The 23,258-nt window shown below is 42.5% G+C and overlaps 2 protein-coding genes across 2 annotated transcripts in view; one reads left to right on the forward strand and one right to left on the reverse strand.

Moving 5' to 3' along the window:
- Window positions 1–23,258, reverse strand: part of arhgap22b (Rho GTPase activating protein 22b) — a 45,641-nt gene that overhangs the window by 17,015 nt on the left and 5,368 nt on the right. The window contains exon 3 of the mRNA XM_085360461.1: window positions 20,820–20,907. Coding sequence (XP_085216587.1) covers window positions 20,820–20,907 — 88 coding nt within the window. The remainder of the gene's footprint in view (window positions 1–20,819; window positions 20,908–23,258) is intronic.
- Window positions 8,100–9,412, forward strand: LOC146626331 (uncharacterized). Its single transcript, XM_085360462.1, has 2 exons — window positions 8,100–8,467; window positions 8,811–9,412. The coding sequence occupies exons 1-2, from the start codon at window positions 8,156–8,158 to the stop codon at window positions 9,312–9,314; spliced, it is 816 nt and encodes a 271-aa protein (XP_085216588.1). The 5' UTR covers window positions 8,100–8,155; the 3' UTR covers window positions 9,315–9,412.

Below are 23,258 nucleotides of genomic sequence, written 5' to 3' on the forward strand. Positions count from 1 at the left end.
GGTGGTGGAGCTGGAGCCACACCAGTCTCCAATGGAGCATTTCCTCCTCAGCCTGGTTCCTGCTCTGGAGAGCAGCTGGTCCTTTTTATTCCTGTCTCTCTGTAAATACTTATATTTTATATATTTATGCTTAATGTATTTCTGTGTGAGAATTTTAATATTATTTCAAATCAAAAATCAACCAAGATGGCGCCGCGTATGGTTGCCCTGGTGCTTCAGTGCATTACTTTTGTTTTGTTTTTGTGCATTTCTTCTGTGTCTGGGCACTCCTCTGGATACTCGTACACCAGAGAAGAGCTCCTTAACTACAGGACTACAACGCCTGTGGATTTATTTCCAATATTTGTCGCATCTGCGGCAGATTTACTGCTGACTCTGACCAGGAAAGCGAGACGCCGAAAGAGAGGGAAGCGAGCCGGCGCACTCGTGCGTTTGAGGAGACGCGGACTGCGAACTGCTCTTCCTGGGATCTTCCTTTCTAATGTACGCTCACTCGGGAATAAGATTGACGAACTGGCCCTGATGAGAAGCATGAACAGAGACTTTGCCTCCTCCTGTGTCTTATGTTTTACGGAGTCGTGGCTCAGTGAGAACATCCCAGACTGCGCGCTCAAGCTGGAGGGCTTCCATCTGCTGCACGCGGACCGGCAGGCCGCTCTCTCCGGTAAGTCCAAAGGTGGAGGTCTCTGCTTCTACATCAATAGTGGCTGGTGCACAGATGTGACAGTGATTGCTCAGCACTGCTCTTCCTCTCTGGAATATCTTTTTATCCACTGCAAACCGTTTTATTCTCCGCGGGAGTTTGCTTCATTCATCCTGGCCGCTGTTTACATCCCGCCAGACGCAGATGCGCAGGCAGCTCAGTGCGCACTCGCGGAGCAGATTCTCCACACGGAGCGGACATTCCCGGACTCTCTCATCATTGCTTTTGGGGACTTTAACAAAGCCAATCTGAGCCATGAGCTACCGAAATATAAGCAGTATATTAAATGCCCGACCAGAGAGGAGAGGACATTGGACCACTGTTACAGCACGATCAGCGGGGCCTATCGCGCGGTGCCCCGCGCTTCACTCGGACTTTCTGACCACGTCATGATCCACCTAATCCCCGCGTACAGACAGAGGCTGAAGCTCTCCAAACCTGTCGTGAGGACTAAAAAACTGTGGAACAACGAGGCTGTGGAGGAGCTTCGCACGTGTTTGGAGACCACAGACTGGGACACATTGAAGGCTGCTTCTAACAGCTTGGACGAGTTTACGGACACTGTCACCTCCTATATCCACTTCTGTGAGGACAGCATTGTGCCATCACGCACCAGGGTGAGTTATAACAATGACAAACCCTGGTTTACCTCTCCCCCCTCCATAGAGCCATCACCACCTTCAAACTGTTCACCTACAACACCCCCCTCCTCACCCCACACAAAAGAGGATTTCACACCACCTCCTCCCACCACAACTCTTCATATTCATGAAGCAGATGTGAGGAAGCAGTTTAAGAACCTGAATGCTCGGAAAGCTCCCGGCCCAGACGGTGTGTCTCCTGCCACCCTCAGACACTGTGCAAACGAGCTGGCCCCAGTGTTTTCTGGCATTTTCAACTCCTCACTGCAGGCATGCCATGTGCCTGCCTGCTTCAAGTCCTCTACCATAATCCCTGTCCCCAAGAAACCTAGGATCACTGAACTAAATGACTACAGACCCGTGGCTCTGACATCTGTGGTCATGAAGTCTTTTGAGCGCCTAGTTCTCTCCCATCTCAGGACCCTCACGGCCCCCCTCCTGGACCCCCTGCAGTTTGCATATAGAGCCAACAGGTCTGTAGACGACGCCATCAACATGGCCCTACACTTCATCCTGCAGCATCTGGACTCCCCAGGAACCTACGCCAGGATCCTGTTTGTGGACTTCAGCTCTGCCTTCAACACCATCCTTCCAGACCATCTCCGAGGCAAGCTTTCCCAGATGAATGTGCCTGATCCCATCTGCCGGTGGATCACTGACTTCCTGACGGACAGGAAGCAGCATGTGAGGCTGGGAAAGAATGTCTCGGACTCCCGGACCATCAGCACCGGCTCCCCTCAGGGCTGTGTTCTTTCTCCTCTGCTCTTCTCCCTGTACACCAACTGCTGCACCTCCACCCACCAGTCTGTCAAGCTAATCAAGTTTGCAGCTGACACCACCGTTATTGGGCTCATCTCTGACGGGGATGAGTCTGCCTACAGGAGGGAGGTTGAACGTCTGGTGTCCTGGTGCAGCCACAACAACCTGGTGCTGAATGCCCAGAAGACAGTGGAGATTATTGTGGACTTCAGGAAGCACACAGCCCCACTCCCCCCCATCATCCTCACTGACACCCCCATCACCTCTGTGGACTCATTCCGCTTCCTGGGTACCACCATCACCCAGGACCTGAAGTGGGAGCCCACCATCACCTCCGTCATCAAGAAAGCCCAGCAGAGGATGTACTTCCTGAGGCAGCTGAAGAAATTCAACCTGCCAACACGGACGATGATGCAGTTCTACACTGCAATCATCGAGTCCATCCTCACCTCCTCCATCACCGTGTGGTACACTGGAGCCACTATCAGGGACAAACAGAGACTGCAGCGTGTTGTGCGCTCTGCTGAGAAGGTGATTGGCTGCAGACTCCCATCTTTGCAGGACCTGTACACCTCCAGGACACTGGGGCGTGCAGCTCGGATCTCAGCTGACCCTTCTCACCCTGGACACAGTCTGTTTGACCTGCTCCCCTCAGGCAGGAGGCTCCGGTCCATTCGCACCAGAACCTCTCGCCATAAGAACAGTTTCTTCCCCTCTGCTGTTGGACACATGAACAATAACCATATGACTGTTCCCGCCACTAACACATGACCCTACGCTGTGTTCACTGCATCATTCCATGTTTGGCACTGATCACCACCTGCACTCATGTATATATCTTTCAACGTAGCACTCTTAATTCTTATTCTCATGTATATATCCCATGTATATCTCATGCACATATCTTTCTACGTAGCACTTTTAATTCTTATCCCTACTTTTATTTTTTTTTCATGTCTATTTAAGTGCTATTTATGACACTATGTTTGCACTGAAGCACCGCAGCAATTTCCTAATGTTGTAAACCTGCTCAACATTTGGCAATAAACCCCTTTCTGATTCTGATTCTGAAATACATTTTTATAATGACTAATGTCTCAGTTCTACTACACAGCAAATGTTGGCACACGACTTGACACATGTAGAATTTATTTCATATTATACTAATGACAAAATATACTAATACAGTGGGATGCAGAAGTTTGGGCAACCTTGTTAATAGACATCATTTTCCTGTATAAATCGTTGGTTGTTACAATAAAAAAAATGTCAGTTAAATATATCATACAGGAGACACACACAGTGATATTTGAGAAGTGAAAAGAAGTTTACTGGATTTACAAAAAGTGTGCAATAATTATTTAAACAAAATCAAGCAGGTGCATAAATTTGGGCACCACAAAAAAGAAATGAAATAAATATTTAGTGTATATCAATGTGTGTGTCTCCTATATGATATATGGGGTGCCTTTGTCTGGACGTGCTTCCCATCCAGAGCTGCACAGCACAGAGGGAAGTTCCAGCGCTCCTGGAGTCCCTCTGTGATGGACCGCCAGTCTCCAGGTGAAAGCACAGCCATGAAGTCGTCCACTAGACAGTCCCAGATGGCCGTCGCTGCCTGGGGGGTGATCTGACACACCGACTCTGTAACTGAACGCTTGGTGCTGAAGCAGTCCGCGGTGACAAGGAACCTGGACAAAATTGTTCAAAATCAGTATTATGTGTACTGCAGTTACAAAATACATTATTCAAATTCCAAAATACTTTGGTGATGTCAGATTTAAATCACAAAACTTAAATCTTACATAAAACATTTTGTAATTATAAGGATAATTACAAAATGTATATTAGATAATATCTAAAACAGTTGTGTTTTATTTTAACTTTAATATATCATAATTTGATTGGTAGCAACTTTTGCCACTACAGTGAGCCAATCACTCATAATTCCTAAACATGTCAATCAGGTAGGAATGAAGTAAGACATTAATAGAAATAAAGAGTTGTATGTTGACATGTAGCCCTTTCCTTGCTTAAATCATTAATATTTTTGAAAAATTAATCTGTGATAAGACAGCTTATCAAGATAGAACCATGTAACTAAAGATGAACCAAACTGTTCACAGTTTTATCTAACTCTGTTTTAATAAAGGCTGTGACCCATGCTATAGAGTCTGACAGCTGCAGGGATTATATACAAACATTCAACTATCCCAGAATTAAACCAGGTCTAAATAAAAAGGAGTGAGTATCACTACAAAGGTTAACTCAGTGGTCCTAATGCTACAGTTTGATATCAGCAAACACCGAGCGCATACATTGATGTGACACCACAGCCATGCTATCATGCAAACACTGATAACAGCATAAATCGAATTAAATCGGGACTTGATGAGACCTTCTGAGTATCACTAGAAATATTATAAACAGTCGTCTTTGTACCACAGTTTGCTTTCAGTAAACACCGAGAGCATTCACTGTTAGCATAGCACATCCATGTTAGCAGTGTATAAATGGATGGTTTAGCATATATTAGCACAGGTATCAATAAAGGACTACGTATTAAACACTTTTACTAACCTCAGGCAGACGGACAGGCGCTCTGCAGGTGGGATTGAGCGCCTGTAGTCGGTGTCTAGGCGGGCGATTCTGGGACCGACGCGGGACAGCAGGTCCTCAAACTGGCCGAGTGAATGACGGGGATAGCGCTGGAATCGGCCGTCATCCAGGCGCAGTTCCTGGAGCAAGTGGTGAAACTCACCAAACTGCTCACGCCTCTGGAGGACCTGATGGACCCAGGTACGGCAAGGATGTCCTTTACGCCGCTACTCTGCTCTCCACAGTAAATAGAGAAAGGAGACTCTCTCTTCAAGCGCTAGCTCGACAGCTGCCATCTTGCAAAGATACCGGTCTTGCAAAACTTCCTCCCACATCCCTCCCACATTTCCGGTTCACGCGCGTTAAAATATGATATTTTGGGGCGCGATGGATTTTTCTTGGACACGCGTAGAGGTGCGAATGTGCACGCGTCAAGTTAGGGGCGTTTGGGGCTTTTTTCACGCGCCCATCGCATTCGGTAGAGTGCGACCAATTTGGTCGCAAATGCGACCAAATTTTTCAGTGGTGCGACTAAAAATAAATATTTGGTCGCACCTGTGCGACCAACTGTTCGGGTAACAAACAAAAAAAATCTCTGCAACTCTCTGTGTGGTCAACAACAGACACACATTATGCCCCTATCGTGGACTAAACCAATCAGAGATAGTCAGGGGCGGGACCTCTCTGATTGGCCGTGGTCCAGTTGAAAGTGCAGGTGGAAGAGAGAGGTGAGTAGCTTGAATAAAGCGATATCAATTCATTAACGGATTCCACACAAAGACGTAAACACAGAGCGGACCCGACACAGAATCAGCTTTGTCTTTCTCGGCTTTCTCACCCGACAGCCCGTACACGGACACGCTGTCGGAGCTTAGCGATTCTGATGCGTCGGGTCCGCTCTGTGTTTATGTCTTTTTTGCGCTGATTCTGAGCTGCAGGTTTTGTCTCTCTCCAACCAAAACTCGCCGAGCCAGCAGCAAAAGAAGCAGCAAACTACGCTTCACATTTGATCAATGTCGTCATGAATTCCCTCTGACTTTTGCTGTTTTGCTTCCACCAGGATAAAAATCGCACTTCATGCACAGTTCTCTCTCTCTGTACTTCAAGAACAGTTTGCCGTCTCAAATCCCTGTTTTCTGCATTATTCATTTGCTTATTACCCACCAGTCTACCGTTGTTTACAGCGCTGTCTTTTTCTTTTTTCACTTAAATGACCTCGGACAAGAAAGTCTAATTTCTGCTGTTCAATACTGAAGAAATTTAAACTTCTTAAAATTATGCAAAATTGCAGAATATTGCAGAATATTTTTAAGGTTATCTGCTATCAAAAGCCAGACCAGAAAAATCTCCATGTTTTTCTGTGTTTTATTCTCAGTTACTTTCACACAAAGGCATCTGCTGTGATTTTCACAATTCTGATGAAGTCTCATGTGTGTCAGTATTGATAAATGATCAGAATTATATTATTTCTGACTGTCTGAGGCTAAATTGAATCAAATCAGGACTTTGAGAACCGGAATCGAATGGATTATAGAAATCAGTGATGATACCCAGCCCTAGTGAGCAGCCTACGCCTGAGAGAAGTGGATGTAGCTGTGGGTAATAAAAAAAGATGAAAATAAATTTTGTTAAGTTAAGGCCTGATCTGTCTGAAATTCATAGCCAGTGCTCTGACACGGTGCCATCAATCTTTGAATGCTGAAAAAGCACAGTGTATCCAGGAAACACATTATATGCTGCAATAAATGCACTGCCCAAGTGTCCCCTCTCCCTACTGCCTTTCAGCAACAGACAGCAGCAAACAGGTCGTCAGAGGAGGCCGAGATGATTAAGTTTAACATTTTCTACAATATTGACAAAGCACTTTAAGCACAAGTTTGTTAGTTAATAATTTAGAAATGAATATTGTCTGTATGGACTTCCCCCCCAAAGAAAGTGCACAAGTAAAACTGCGGTGTTAAGCGATGCGGTTGAAAAATTTGAGTGCGCCTAACTTTTGTGCTGGTACGCCTAAATTTTTAAAGTTAGGCGTACCGGTGCGCCCATGTCAAAAAGTTAGTCTAGAGCCCTGGGGAGGATTCAGGGTTTCCTGATCCAGCACCAGAGATGGGCAGTAACGCGTTACTTGTAACGCGTTACTGTAATCGGATTACTTTTTTCAAGTAACGAGTAATGTAAGGGATTACTATTGCAAAAACGGTAATTAGATTACCTTTACTTTCCCGTAGGAACGCTGCGTTACTGCGTTACTAAAACCGTGAACTTTTTGCGAGAATGTCTCATGACAATGACGCAAGCGAGTGCGACGGCTATGGTAGCTCGTGTGTCAACAATAGAAAACATGGAGCGAGGGATAGAGTACGATCGTGCAGCATTTAATACTTGGAAATACCGACATTATTTTGAATTTGACTCTTTAAAAAGCGACAAAAACATAAGCGTACGTTGTACACTCTGCATCGGAAGAAAACTTCTTTCTACGTCGAAAAATTCCACTTCCAACCTGAGCAAGCACCTAGCACGCTGCCACAAGAATGTTAAATTGACAGAAAACCCCCAGGATCCCCTCACTGACGTGACCGCTGTGGCTACCACATCTACTTCCACCGGGCAAACCTCAGATGGACCCACTCCTGCTAAACAGGTTAAACTAGACGTAAGAGCGACAGGACTTAGTGCCGCTGAACTGAAGAAGCTTGTCGCTGCCTATATCGTCGAGGACATGTTGCCGATTTCCACTGTTGACTCTGAATCATTCCGACGCATCGTAGAAAAAATACCAACTAAAAGTGGTGTCAAGCTGCCCCAGAGAAAGTCATTTGTAGGATACCTTGAGAGAGAATATGACAAAATGAACTCTAACTTGAAGGCTACACTCGAAGAGGCAGAGTTTGTTTCCACCACTGCTGACATCTGGACGGTAAATAATAAAAGTTTTATGGGTGTAACAGTTCACTGGATTAATTCCACATTACAACACAACAAGGCCGCTCTAGCATGCAAGAGAATTAGAGGCAGCCATACCTATGATGTAATTGGAGCAGAGATTGAAGAAATCCATTAATCATATGGACTACAAGGCAAAGTTATTGCCACTGTAACGGATAATGCATCCAATTTTGCCAAAGCATTCAGAGTATGTCAGCCCTGTCATTTGGAGTCTGAATCTGAAAATGAAGAAGGTGATGACGAGGAACCGACCTTTACTGATGTCATAGAAGCTCTTTCAGCTGCATCTGGTGATGCACAGTTCAGCCTCCCTCCACACTACAGATGTGCATCGCACACAATTAACTTGATTTCAACAAGCGATGTTGACAAACATCTAAATTCCTGTGCAGACACCAAGGCTGTATATAGGAGTAGCATTGCAAAATGTTCTGCTCTTTGGACTAAAGCAAGTCGATCAACATTAGCCTCTGAACAGGTGGAGGAAGTCAGTCGGAGGAAACTAATGGTACCGACATCCACAAGGTGGAATTCCCTGTATGAGGCCATTTCTAGAATCATCACAATTCCCTTGAATGAACTTAATCCCCTGTGTGTAAAACTGGGAATCAAGTGCCTTAATGAAAGGGAGTACCAGTTCTTGAAAGAGTACTGTACTGTGATGAAGCCCCTGACAGTGGCTCTGGACATCTTACAAGGGGATGAGTGCACCTACGGGGCTTTACTGCCAACACTCACAAGCCTGATGTCAAAGACCCTTGCCCTGAAAGATGACCTCTCTAGAATGACAGCCAGCCTTCCAGATGTCATTGTAAAGGTAAGATTATTATTAATTGCTTTGGGTGGATTTGTTAAATTTATTATACCATTCACAGTGGGTGGATGTTATACTTTGTTTTAAGCAGTGGGTACAATTATTAAAATGATAGAATAAAAGACCAAGTATTCACCCCTTGTTAAATATCAGGGACATTGATCATCATTAATCATGAATATTAATCATAATATCAACAAAAGCCTCAGCCAAAATTAAATCTCATACAGTATTGATAATAGAAAATACAGATGGTTTAGAGCTGTAAAGCCCACAAAATATTGACAATAGGTAATTATACAGTAAAATAATTTTATTCTTAGTTGCATCATATTGTATGTTACAGGCCATCAAGACTCGTTTTGATGCTGTTCTGGACAGCCAAGAAGGACTTCTCGCAGCGGCCACTTGTCCCAAGTTTAAACTTCGTTGGCTGAGAGATGAGCGTAGGAGAGAGTATGTGAAGGAGCTCCTGATAACAGAGTGTCGTAAAGCTGCTCCTGCAACTGAGAACACTAATGTGTCCCAAATCCCAGCCAGCCCAGCCGAAATGGACTTTTTTGAATTTCAGAATCAGCCCACAGAAAGCTTCTCAGCAGAAAAAGAAATAACTGACTTTTTAAGGTCAGGCTATGAGCTTGAGATTCTGAATCAGTTCCCAAATCTCAAAAAGATGTACATGAAATACAACAGTCCAACTCCATCCAGTGCACCAGTGGAACGGCTGTTCAGTTTAGGTGGATTGGTGCTTTCCCCAAAAAGGAACAGAATGTCTGATAGAAGGTTTGAGAAGCTTCTGCTGATGCGATATAACCACTGTTTCAGTCCAAAAGAAAACAATAAAACATAGGTCTTTTTCAGGGTTGCCACAAACTGAGACTGGATTAACAGCCTGAATGTAGCATGCAATAGCATTTTCTGTTTTTGTAATCTCAATATTATGCCTCTCTGCACTTTACCAACTGTTAAAAGATGTTTTTGTTAATTTTATTTATTTTATTTATTTATTTTTTGCTTTATTTATATGAAAAGATGTGTGTATACACAAAAATAATTTATGTTATATGCTGGAGTATGCAGAAATACAGTTTAAGCCTTTATTTTCTTAAAATATGGTGTAATGTGCAGAAATATGTTCAAATGTTAAACAAATTTATTAAAGTCAAAGACTGTTGAATTTAATTTAATTTTTGTTTGATGCACTGTTTATAAAGTTAAGATTAAAAGTAATAAACAATTTTTTAAAAAGACACTTTTCCATTTGATTCACTTTTATATGATGGATTATGCAGAAAAAATAGCATTGGCCCAAAAGGTCTATTGCTTTATCAAGCATTCAGGTAGTGTATCATGTTTTTTAAAAGTAACTAAGTAACTAAGTAATTAATTACTTTTGAAAACAAGTAATCAGTAAAGTAACGGGATTACTTTTTTTGAGAAGTAATCAGTAATCAGTAACTAATTACTTTTTTCAAGTAACTTGACCAACACTGTCCAGCACTAACAACAAGCTTTAGCAAAAAAGGAAAGTTTCAAGCCTAATCTTAAAAGTGGAGATACAGTTTCTTGTTTCTTGTTCTAGAACTGTATTCAAAGCCTACTTGGGAGCTAGTGTATTGCAGATCCTTGACACAGTGCTTTTGAGACTAGCATCTTTGGCTAAAAGGGTATCTATCAATGTTGCTCGGGGTATCTCAGAGACAGAACGGTAATGGTTGTGTGAATAACAGTACAAATGAAAGATAATTCCTCTGCTAGTCGATTGAATGTCCTAAACATCCCAAAGGTGCTCTTGGACTAAAAGCTGGATATTTACTTTTTATTTATTTATTTATTTATTTCATTTTTAAGGGCATTTTAAAATCTAGAAAAGGTATATAGTTATAGGTTTTGGTACTGTGACTCTGTGAATATGGCTATGGGCTCAAAATGTGGTCATAAATATTTTGTACTTGTAAAAAAGATTTGTATGTGTAAAAAAGATTTGTGTGTGCGTAAAAAAGATTTGTATGTGTAAAAAAGATTTGTATGTGTAAAAAGAATTTGTGTGTGCGTAAAAAAGATTTGTATGTGTAAAAAAGATTTGTGTGTGCGTAAAAAAGATTTGTGTGTGGACTTAGAAAAAAAACCCCTGCAAGTTACAAGTACGGATTTTTGACCCTATTTTTCTACCCTTCATCTGATTGGTTAATGTCATGTCAATCACAAATGTAACAATCCAATCAGAGAACAGATGGGTTTGGCTGTCGTAGGGGCGCTTTTTTGAACTGCAGGTCCTTGAAGGGTGATACCGTTTGAAGCTGGAGGATCGCTATATAAATATCCGATAGCAGCTAGGTCCCCTAACTTTCAGTAGCTGTTGAAAGGAAAAAGTTGTGGTATATCAGTGGTTAGAAATAACATTATTACTTTAGGATTAGTTTAACACAAAGTCAGGGCTGACCCAGGACCATTGCTGTGAGTCACAGTGCGCAGCATAAAAGTCCTTTCACATCGGATGCAGGATACGCTGCTAATGCTAACTGCTAACTAAAAGCAAAGGATCTAGAATTTGTTACGCTGGCTGCTGGGCTCTATGGGTTTTTGCAGCAGCTCTACCTGTACTAGATGCACCTGCTCCTTGTCTTTTCTATCTCTGACTTTATGTCCTCTACAAGAGTTTGTTTTTTTTGCTAGTTCTTCAAATGTTCAATAAAAACATGTATGCTAATTCATAACGAAGAAAGCTTTGTAATGAAGACTGTCCTTTCCAAAACACTGCCCGCCCCCACCCCGCGGTCCGCAGCGCTGTTGAAAAGGCTGTGGAAGTCCCTGTATTAAACACGTAGACCTGTGACATAAAAATCACCAAACTCGGACGACCACAGACTGTTTTCCTTCGTGGTGATGAAGGAAAACGCTGGGTTGGCATGTAAAAGGGCATTTATTCCCTTCAAAGACCTGCAGTTCAAAAAAAGCGCCCCTCGACAGCCAAACCCATCTGTTCTCTGATTGGATTGTTACATTTGTGATTGACATGACATTGACCAATCAGATGAAGGGAAGAAAAATAGGGTCAAAAATCCGTACTTGTAACTTGCAGGTTTTTTTTTTCTAAGTCCACACACAAATCTTTTTTACACATACAAATCTTTTTTACGCACACACAAATCTTTTTTACGCACACACAAATCTTTTTTACGCACACACAAATTCTTTTTACACATACAAATCTTTTTTACAAGTACAAAATATTTATGACCACATTTTGAGCCCATATATGGCCTCATGATGTAACAACAAAGAACAAGAGCTGATTTGAAGGACTGGAGAAACCACAGTTTTGCTGGTAGGGTGTTGATATCTAAATGTATAGTTTATTCATCAAACTGAACATTTTACAGACAATGACACTTGAAGATACCCCCCCCCCCCCCCCCCACACACACACACACACACACACACACACACACACATCCAACTTCTAAACAATTAAAAAAATAAATAACATAATCACATTTTGAAATAACCCCTCAATCTCTTGAAAACTCCTTTTTTAAATTTAAATTGAAGGTCTTAATTTAGGCTCAAATATCAACATCGTTTAAAGGTTTAAAAAATGCTATTTGAAGATGAACAAGGTAGCAGATTTTCTTTTCCCTCCCTAGATGAGACATTTAGATGGGACATTAGTGAATTCAAAGTGAAAATTATCTTATTTTATCAAAGATATTTTATAATATTTCTGACAGCAGCAAATGTCCATTTTTAAATTTTGTGTATTAAACTTGTTTCGTTTGGATAAACCAGGTTGAAAAATCACTGTGCTTTAGAAATGTGGGTTTCTTACCACTAGATGGCAGAGTTGTCCTATTGGGTGCTTGTACTTTTGCACTGTGACCCACACTGTGGTCCAGAGAAGAAGTGAGGGATCTAAAACATTAGCAAAGCTCATAGCTGCCTGAAAACATGTGGGGAAGAAAATCACATCGTACTGTAAACTCGGTGTGAGTCACAGTGAGCGACGCCAGGTTGATATAAGAATACCAAACATCTTATTTTTGTTTTTCAAATGTGTGAAATGTGATCTTCAGCAGCACTTGGGCATTAGGGTTAGATGTGGGCAATTGGCTGTGGCTGCACAGTCACTGTTGTTACAGTCATTTAGTTGTGAGAAGGGAAACCAAATATAAACAGTGGTGCTATAAAGCCAAGTGCCATTGTCACCCAGCTTTTCAAACTCACACTACCATGATCAACAATACACAGCGGCGTGTCATCACAAATGCTCCACTGTCTGGGAATACTGTGAGGAAATAGACTCACTGTCAAGCTTGCTTGTATTAATGAGCAATATCTGTAGTGTCATAGAAGCATGAGTCGTAAATAAGTCCACAGGAGAAGAGGGGTGATAAAAATGTAGAGAAGAGATTTGGACATTAAAGTGCTACCAGATCTCCTCTACACACACAGAGCCACTTAAATCGGAACATCCAAGCCTGGATTGACCAGCGACACAAAGATCCTATTTGCAGCCAGTTAAGATAATGTTTACTGCAGACAGTCGTCTGACTGGGTTTTCCTCTTCAGCTCCCTGCAATGAATTTGATTTTGGTTGCTCCACACAGGCATGAGACAGAGGTTGACATTTGAGCCTGCAAAGAGGATAAATGTTTGCAGAGCACATGCGTAAAGCTGCAGTGTTAGGAGTTAGGAGTGCCTGTGTATATTCCATTGAAGATACGCCCTGGAGAAATCCTGCTTCAGTATTTAAATGTCACAAAGCTCATAGACACTGTGGAATAAACGATAAGGAGTGGAAAGGATGAGTGGAGGAGGACAGGAGTATAAACAAGAGCTCTCCTAGCTGAAGTTACTGTTAGAACTTAGTAAACTGTCACAATAGGTTGAGATACCTGCACTCAGTTGAGGTAGTGCATTACTTTCTCATCATAAGTATATTTATGTCCAGGGGTGCACACAAGTGAACACAAAAGACAGCATATTCTGCACCACATCTTTGTGCGTTCATCATTTGTTTGAAGCCAGCTCACCTCCTCTAACCACTTTTCCGAGAATACGCGCTTCTTTTGCGGTTCGGACTCTTCTGACATTTCTTTGGAGGTGGAGGAACACCAAAGTAATTACTTAAAAGAGCTTGCTTCTTCGACATCTTTAGGAGTTCTAAACAAAGGTCTGTCCTCCTCCAGAAAATCTTATGTACGCAAACGTGCGTTGCAACGTCTTATCTAGTGCACGTGTTTTATGTAGAGAGCGAATGCGCACCTGCGGACCACTTATGTGCAGCCCTGTTTATGTCACTTATATTTTTATCCTGTGGACTGGCTGTCTGTTTTCTTATTAAACAAAATTGAACAATTATTTTGCTGGCATCCCCCATCTATGAAGTTGCTTAAAAAAATGTATCAATTACCTATCATTTAAAAATCGTTTGAAATGTAATTAATTGACAGGAAAAGTAACACTATTATTTGTTACAGCAAACAAGCAAAAGACGTTTCAGTATGTTTGCATTAAAGGTTTTCAAATAATAAGAAATACAGGTAATATACTTGTGTCATCATCTGATTCAGCCGCAACATACCTGCAAAATATAAAAAGTAAAGCTTATAAATCTGGATACTGCCCCTCAGTAAGCTTCCAGAAACTGGACAATCAGAAGAATGTGGGTTTTTGAGAGGGAGCGGTTAAAGAGCATGAGCAGCTTGTTTCAGATAGTGGATGAACTAAGGAACTGCATAAAGGGTTGGTGTAAGATAAGCAGGTCAAGTTTTTTTTTTTTAAGGGAAATCATATAAAGTTACTCTGTTAGTTACTATAGTTACTCTGAAGTTACTCTACTCCAGGAATGGACATATGGAGCTGTGTGCATGGGGTCTTTCCGGGTACTCCGGCTTCCTCCCAAAGACATGAAGTTAGTGGGGTTAGGTTAATTGGTAACTGTGTCTATGTGTCAGCCCTGTGACAGACTGGCGACCTGTCCAGGGTGTACCCTGCTTCTTGACCTGGGATAGGCTCCAAATGAATGAGTGACCAAGAAAGGGAAACAATAAAAACAATAAAAATAGATTACACAACAGGTTCTGCTTCCTGATATGTTGTACCAACTATACAGTGAGTGATGGCTACGAGATCAAATAGTGGTATGACCAAGTGGCAGCCTCTGAAACTTAAAAATGAAGTTCCTGAAAGACTGCACGTCCTCTAGTGGCCACTTGAGGCACCAGAAAGCAAGTAACTCCCAACAGACGGTCTCGTTAGAACGCCTAACTTTTGAGCATTAACAAGAATGTTTACAGCCTATGGGTGGTTTCCTGCTTCATAAGAACTTTACAGGGGGTTGAATGCAATAACTTTTCCACAAAGCTACCTGGACTTAGCACTCCACTTTTTCTTCCATATAAGCTTCTGGTTCCATGAAATCCACGTGCCAGCAACCAAAACACTAACATCAAACCTTCAAAATGTGTAGTCCAAAATGAGTGGGTCAAATGCCCATAGGCTTTCTATCTACAGATATCTATAGTTTGACAATCTATTACAGACTGTAGCAGTGCTAACCATAACCAAAGACACAGATACCCTTGTAACCACAAAGTAGAACTATTGTATTCTCCAAACATGCATTACAGCACAGGAACAGCTGTAATTTACTAGTAGCTGTGTGCAAGTGACCTCTCAGTCATGCAAGTAACTGCCAAGAGACATTAATTTGCTCATAAGGGTATAAAACCACTTTACCTAAAACAGAAGGGAAGAAGTTCAACAAGTCAGTATACTGCAGTGTGAAAATATGAGTGGATTAAACTAAAAGAAAAGTTGTTAGACAGGAATTAGCCAGCTCAGTGCTTTTCTGCAAAGTAGTCAGCATGTCATTCTCTTTTGTATTCACATTTTGCAGCAAAGCTTTTCATATAATTGCTCTTGTTGAGGCATAGAAATTTTAAAAAAACACCATCCGTTAAAAGTGTTCTTTGTGGGGCAGGAGGACAGGGCGGTCATGTTAAATCTGTGAAAAAAAAGCTCCATAAATAAAAGTTCTAAACATGCTGTAAATCTGACAGTCTCAAAGCTGCTCGGCCGCTCCACCTCACTGTCTACTACACTTGTAAAAAATCTCCAGCATCTGTTTCCCGTTACCTTGGAGATGTTGTTTCTTCAGTCTGTCCGGTTTACAGCAGACCGGCCCCATGGCTGAGTGAGCGGCGTGGGCTGGGGCAGGCGCTGCCTCCGGCCTAAAGCTAGAGCTCGAAGTAGTGGCTCCTCCGCCACCACCGAGTCCGTTTGGAAGCAGATCAGTACGCAGGTAGCACCGATGGCCAGAACCTGCCAGCGAGGCATGCTCGATGCCAGCGGAAACTAAACCCCGTCAAATGACCCCAGCCTCTTACTCCTCACTCGTTTATTCTGCCCTTCCATTCACTCCTCTCTTCCTGTCTCTCACATTCAGCAGTGTGGGCAGCAGGTCCGTTCCCTCAGCCCCCCTGGGGAGAAGCAAATCCCTGAGGAGGAGTGTAACAAGTCTCTCTCTCTCTCTTTCTGAGTGTGCAGTATCTGGGAGATGGGCTGTCCTCCAGTCTTTGTCAAACAAACCCGTACACACACACACACACACACACACACACATATACACACACATATACAAAGAGAAACGGGGCAGTTCCTATCAGGCTCTGTGAGACAGATTCTTCCTTAAATGAGACAGAACAAAAAACATGTTACTGATACATATCCCTTTTACAAACTATTCTAGACATTTCTGAAGCTGGTTGCAATTTCAGAAAACTTTAGGAAGATGTGTTGTTCTGTCTTGTAAAATGTCTCTTGAGCAATTTAACCAGCCAATATGTGACCATGTATTCTGTTGACAGAAAAGAAGCAAAAAAGAAAACACAAGCATATTTTTCATACCCGCTGCTATAAAATACTGTTAATGTGATGCATCTTGCATGCATCTGACTCATTTAAAGTCAGAGAGAATCAACATGGGACCCAACATGTAGCTGTGTTAATGTTACAAAGGTCAAAGTGTAAAGAGAACTGGTTCTTTACTTGCAGTCAGACATTTAGGGTTGCCATATGAGGCAAAATGGCTTTTCAAACACACAAAAATCCTATGTGTGTGTGTCTGTGTGTATTATTCATCCATGGGTGATGTACTGTGTGAGCAACTAGTCCACAGCAGAAGCTATCACATTTGCACACCGCAATTGCATGTGCTCTTGTCCAGGTGGCTTATCATTGCGCCGCACCGCCAGAATAAAGGGTTAATATCCCCGAGCCAGCCGTTAAGTTAAAAAAGAATAATTTAAGATATCTACTTATTTGCTTATTTCCCTCATGCCTGTAGACTTTAAGACAAGCTCAATTCAGACTCAGGCACATGACTGTTGAATCGGCTTTGTTTGGGTGCGCTGCTAGCTTTGTCTCGAGTACACACTGATTTTAAAAAAAAAAAAAAAACATAATAGAAGCCCAGTTTTTAATTGCAGGCATGCAGAACTACTCATGTTATTTCAGACAAATGCCAAAAGGAATTTGGTGTTTTTTCTGCTTCCACTCAAGTGATATTTAAGAGAGGGCTGTCTGCAGAGATGCAGGATAAATGCAGGCTGGTTATGACTTTGATGTTTCACATTTGTCAAACACTGAAAACCATTCAGCAGCACTTGCTTGCTTGCATGGGGGTTATTGTGTTGCTAGTGTCTGCCTTGCGTCTACCTTTTCCAATACGGTTGGCTACTTAGCACCACAAAAAAGAATGACCAGTAGATTTACTCTGCAGCCAGACACACACACACACACACACAAACGTAATCTTGCCAGAGCAGAGTCTATCAGTCAATGACATGACCCAGATGAAAAGCCAAGGTCTCTGGGCTCCCTTGAAAGACAAGGCTACTATTACAGCAGACAAAAGAGTGCTGAAAGTGAAGGAAAACCAGGCGCTGATCTAGCAGCACTGATAGAAAAGTCCCCACCTTCATTTCTGGTCTGACCTCATATCGAGGGGTTACCAGTGCAGAAGTCCCAAACAGCTGCAGTGCGTGTGGGTTGCACTGCTGCTCATGACTGCCTGTTGCAAACAGATGTAGTTCAAAATGGTTCACTTTTAAACCTTTACATACAAATGATTCATTTTCCAGCCAGAAATAAAAGGTGAACCTAATGTGAGGGAACATAGAGATCCATGCACTATTTAACCATTTTAAACGGGAGAGTGAATTTGGGCTGCAATCTGTTTGTCTTTTTCTCAAATCTGTTTGTGTACAAATCATAAAAACTGAAAAAAAACTATGGATACTGACAATAATTTGACCATAAAATATGTTTGATTCAGTTCATCTTTATTACATATTGGGCAATAATGCAGCCCCTCAGGTCATCTTCTACCTGAAACAAGCTTGTTAACCCTTCCCATTTAACCCTCTGAACTGTAAATCATCATAGGTGTTGATGCTAGCCCTACCCATACTCTAACCTCATATTCTGAGGTTTTCTTTGTTCCCTGATTTCCAGCTCAACAAAAAAATCTGCTTGCCTGGAATTAGAGGTAGGGCTAGCGTTAGGGTTTTCTTTGATGATTATACTTTCTATATTTGCAAGTCCATTAGAGGGTCTGAGTTATGTAAATTTTGTCATTGGGCGATGAGGGTCCGTGCGGACCACATGCTTCCTTGGTTTTTGTGACCACATAGACTTGTCTGCGGAGAATTTCCGTTACAATGGACAAACTACACATGCTCCCCGGGTGGTGGACTTCAAAGAAATATAACAGAAATGACTACTCTGCAATCAGGTCTCCAGCTGTCTGCAGTGGAGGAAAATCAAGGCTTTAGACTTCTGAAGGTTAAAGGTCCTGATCCTATGCTTTACAGGCCCAACTATCAACGTGGGAACATAAATCCCCCATGAGGCCACCCCACCCCTTTGAATCCAGGTTTTTTCTGATTGGCTGTCCCTCACTAAAAGAACATTTGAACTCCAGGTGGGTGAGGCTGTTGCGCTCACAACCAGATCTGTGTGGCTGATGTGAGCATCTTACATATATATACACATATATATGTGTGTGTGTAATTGCTTAGAATCAGAATACTTTAATAATCCCTAAGGAAATTATGGCAAAATTATGGAAAGCATTTTCAGTGCTCAGAGTGAATAGGAAAGTGCTATACTAGCCCATTTATATAGAATATGACTGAAAATTAGGAAACGCACAATAAAAATACCCTTAAAAAAATTAGCTGCCACCTAATTAACTAACAGATTAACATTTTTAGGTCTCTGCTCTATGTAAACGTATGCAAATGTAAATTTTACAAAAGACAAAAATCCTGTTTATTGTATAACAGAGACTACAACATAGCAACACGGCACTCCACTGTATATGTTATAGTGGCGAATCACTGTTCAGTGAGCTCATTATTGTATGTTTCAAGAGGGACCGCTCTGTGAAATTGGCTGCACACATGGCCAGACACATTAATGATTGCTTTAGAAATGAGAGGAAGCATCATTTTAACACAAGGTACAGACTCAAATCTCCAAGCCTATTCATTTCATACTAACGGGAGCGTGTAAACCTTCATCACACTAAGCCGATTACAGGCTGGAGGAAGAAAGGGCATGCTAACACGTGCTTCTGCGCTGAGCAGACAACAAATCTAACGTGATGTAAACAGCAGATGGAGTCGTCATAAATTATGGACAGGAGGGAAAACATAACTTATACAGACTGATCCCGATAAGCTTTTATTACAGTTAGAATCCGGCAGGATGTGGACTGTGGATGTGACTAACTTCCACACTCAGCATGTACACACCTAACATGAACTGAATTTCTTTGGAGTCTTGTGGTTCCTGCATCCTTCTAAATTATATTTGTCTCCTTTGACTGACCTCCTCCTCTCCTCTTTCTTTACACTCTTCTCCTGCCTTCTGTGCTTCTTACAGTCCACTCACATGTCGGGGTTCTTAAGACTTTTCTGGGGTTCACACCCGTCTGCGATATTGACTGGCCTTAAACAAACCACATAGACACTCACAAGCCTGTCGGCCAGTCTAAACAGAAGAAAGGATCTCCAAGCAAACACCACAGAATGTGTAATAAACAGTCAAACTATTACAGAGGTCATTTGCAGTATGGATTAGAGCAGCGGTCCCCAACCCCCGGGCCTTGGACCGGTACCGGTCCGTGAGTCGTTTGGTACCGGGCCGCGAGAGTTGAGGCTCAGGTGTAAAATGTATGGTTTTCAGGGTTTTTATCGGTTTTTAGCGTTATTTTGTTATCGTTTTTTCGTTAACTCGATTTTCCTGGGTCTTTGGGTCATGTGTTATGAATAAATCTTCTTTTTTTCGGTACCGGTACTAGTTTTATTTTGTTGTATTTATCCGCGACACCTTAAAGGCCGGTCCGTGAAAATATTGTCGGGCATAAACCGGTCCGTGACGCAAAAAAGGTTGGAGACCGCTGGATTAGACAACCCGATTTAGAGATTATACCTGTAGCTCTGTGGCTGTTTAGTTGTGGCCCATTTTTATACTCATATCTTCTTAGATATGTCTTAATATACACTTTAAACTGCTGCTCAGAGATGGTATTATTTTAATCTGTTACACAAAAGGTTAAGTATTATGACAAACTTCACCTTCATGACAATAAAATGTGTTGTATTGATTGAGTGAAACCTTGGAAAGCCATGTGAGGTCAATCTAGCTAGACCAGTTGGCCACAGGCAGTGCTTCTGTGTTTGAAGCATGACGGCTCACTAACAGTCCTGAAATCTACGGTCTCAGAGCAACAGCATGATGGAGGGCGAGGCTGTTCTCTGTCTTATTTTATGTTACGCTCACACAGTAATTGACTTTCATGCTCACACGCCACAAGCTAGAAATACAACACTGGAACTGCCAGCACTGAGGTCAAGAGACGCAAGACAAGGAGGCAGACACTGTGGACAACAGCGCTCTCTAGTGTTAGCAAACAGAGTAGGAACTAAAGAATAAATAGAGTCCAGGCACAATGCATACGAGTAGGTATGTGAGGTGATATGAGATGGTGAATAGCAAATTTAATGCTAACTATAACAGCTAGGAGAGAGTAAAATTATTTTACAGGTTCTTTTTTAATACAAAAGGAAGCTCAGTGAAATTAATGTCATGCAAACTAGCAACTGATGGGAATTCCTTGCTGCTTCCTGTATCTAATCTGTGGTCACGTGACTTCAGATATTTGCATCGCTCACCATAAAACAGGATATTACATTTTTGGCTCAGACGGTCAGCACAGAGATAAACGCACAATGGGAAACCTGCAGGTTTTTGTGATAAGGGTGCAGAGAATAAGGGATCTCACCTGGTACGATCTCAAACAGGTGCCTTCCTGGTTCGTCTGGATTAGCTGTGAGTTCATTGACCAGGCATCCCTGCAGTGGTATACAGCCCTGAAACGTACAGGAAGAAGCTTTCAAATAGTTTCCCACCACAGAAGCATCGATTTCCTTTGTCTTTTCTCCACTTTCACTAGTTTCTCGACTTTTTACTTATATTTTACTGTAACTTTCCAGAAAACTGGCTAAAGAAAGAAAGAAAGAAAGAAAGACAAATATGAGGAGCTGGGCACACTGAGATAAACACTTGTGGTTTGGAGTGACCGTGACCTACAACATGACCTGTGATGGATGTAAATTTCCTGGCTTCTGTGACGAAACACTCGGTCAGTTGGTAGTTTATGAAAATCTTATTTTAACAGGTAACCTTATCTATGGCCAATGTTTAGGATGCAAATGAGTCCAAGCCTGTGATAAAATCTGTTTTTGTGCCCCACTTGACTCCCTGCAGTGGTGACACCCTCTCTCGAGCTCTGCATTGATTATTGGTGTTCTCTGTTTTCAGTCACCTCTGCCAACGTGTTATCACAGCTTCCAAATAGTTTGCTTGTGGTCTCTATTCCTAACTAAACTCTCAGTTATTCTGGCAGGATATGGTGGAAACTCCAGGCTAATTTTAAGATCATTTGACAGACAGGTACAGCTAGTACCTGCGTAACCCTCTGAGGTCTAAACCCAAACCTGTGTCATGTTTTCAAGGGTTATGGTTTAACTCTGTTAGGTCTAAGTCATCATTGATGATCTTTTTAAGTTGAAATTTGGCACGCCATTTGGAATGATATTAAGACTGAGGGTACTCCCATTAGGATAATCCAAAGTGTGGCCAAGCATGCTGGACCAACAGTGCCCGATTCTTTTGGGATTGCTGCAAATTGTGCTTGGGCAAGTGTGCCATGCCCTGACCTGCTCAAAGAGGCGTCCCTGGCTGATTGATCTGGAGTGATTGACCATGTCTAAGAAAAGATCTTCAGTCCTTTGTCAATAACCGACTCTGCAAACCTGAGGACTGGGTGTGACTGATTCCAAAAGCAGCCCCAAATGAACCACAAAATAGCGCACAGAGTTACTCGGATTCTGCAAGATTGCCTGTTTTTGCCATTACATCGTAATAAAATGTGTGCATGACGGGCTTGAGTCTGACTTAGTTGCCTACTCTCACCCCCCCACCTCCTGTTTCCTCCCTCCTTATTACTCACCTCTTAGCCCCTCTAAAAATTTAAGCAGCTACTCCTGTGATTGAACAGGGACCCACACAGATTATCAGAATACATTACCCAGATCAATACCCATTTAGCCCCGAGAACTTAGGGCCAAGTGAGCTGTGAAGAGATGCCAGCGTCTGTAGGTCGGCCCCGTTAATCTCCACACTGGCATCCTCCATCAAACAGGCAGAAGAGTCTGCCAAACAGCCTCAGCCTGAGGGCCGGGCTGTCGCCAGCATTAGTCGCCATGGCAACAAATGGAAAGGGGTGGAAGCTGTGGATGGATAGAGCACAGGGGCAGGGCAGGATGGGTGTCCCAAGGGTGCTATGTGCTCAGAATAACACAAGTAGCTGGCTGGGGATGAATGACTAAGAAAAGGCAACACGTAACCCGAGAACACAAATCACGCAGAAAAGTAGGCTAGATAGCACTGTTTGTCCTTCCCTGCATTTTAACCAATGATACGGGAACTGTGCGCACATGTAAGAGCTTCAAAGCAGCTGCAAACAGATGCGGCCACGCCTACTTTAACCTCGTTTGTACACGAATGCCAGTCAGTTATTATTCTAGCCTGGCCTCTCGAGGTTTGTTCACACTTTTATCTCACGTTGGCAACAGTGCAACATGAACAGCTAGCGCATTGTTACTCATGGACATTACGCAGTGCTGTTGATCGGTACCGTGTGTCTAGATCTGGACCTGAAGCACCCCAGACTCGTCCTGTTTGGCGCGTGCCATGCCCAGGTCTATAGACGCACGCCTCTTAAAAGTAATCGGTGCCAGAAGTGGACGTAAAGCAAGAAACGAAGGAGCAGTAAAGAATTACTGGAACAGAAAGCCATGTACAATGCTGATGCTGCCAAGGTTTCGGAGCACCATAATGTCGGGCTGAAAAAATCTAAAATCATATGAAAGCAGTAAGTGATGGGGTTGGGCATGAATCAAATCAAAACAAAACCAAATATAAACTTTAAGTTTAAGCTGTTTTAAAGCTTTTTTTGTTTATTTTGTCAAAGGTTTTGTGTATTACAACCAGAGTCATGGTTGTGTGATGGTGGTGCCCTTTGTGTACCGCCAGATAACTGGACTCTGTTTGTTCAGCAGTGTATTCCACCCCCCCAGACCAACACACACGATGAAAAGGAAAAGAAAACCCCCATAGATCCTCATCCAGCGCTGCCTTCCCTGCTACCAATTATCAC

This window comes from Diplotaxodon limnothrissa, linkage group LG8, assembly GCF_057381915.1.
Source record: "Diplotaxodon limnothrissa isolate DT_005_m linkage group LG8, D_limnothrissa_male_GT1.1, whole genome shotgun sequence".
NCBI classification, from domain to species: Eukaryota; Metazoa; Chordata; class Actinopteri; order Cichliformes; family Cichlidae; genus Diplotaxodon; species Diplotaxodon limnothrissa.

Coding starts and splice junctions, on each gene's coding strand:
- LOC146626331 (XM_085360462.1), top strand. CDS start 8,156: ATGGTACCGACATCCACAAGGTGGAATTCCCTGTATGAGGCCATTTCT. Junction 8,468..8,810: donor TTCCAGATGTCATTGTAAAG/GTAAGATTATTA, acceptor TGTATGTTACAG/GCCATCAAGACTCGTTTTGA.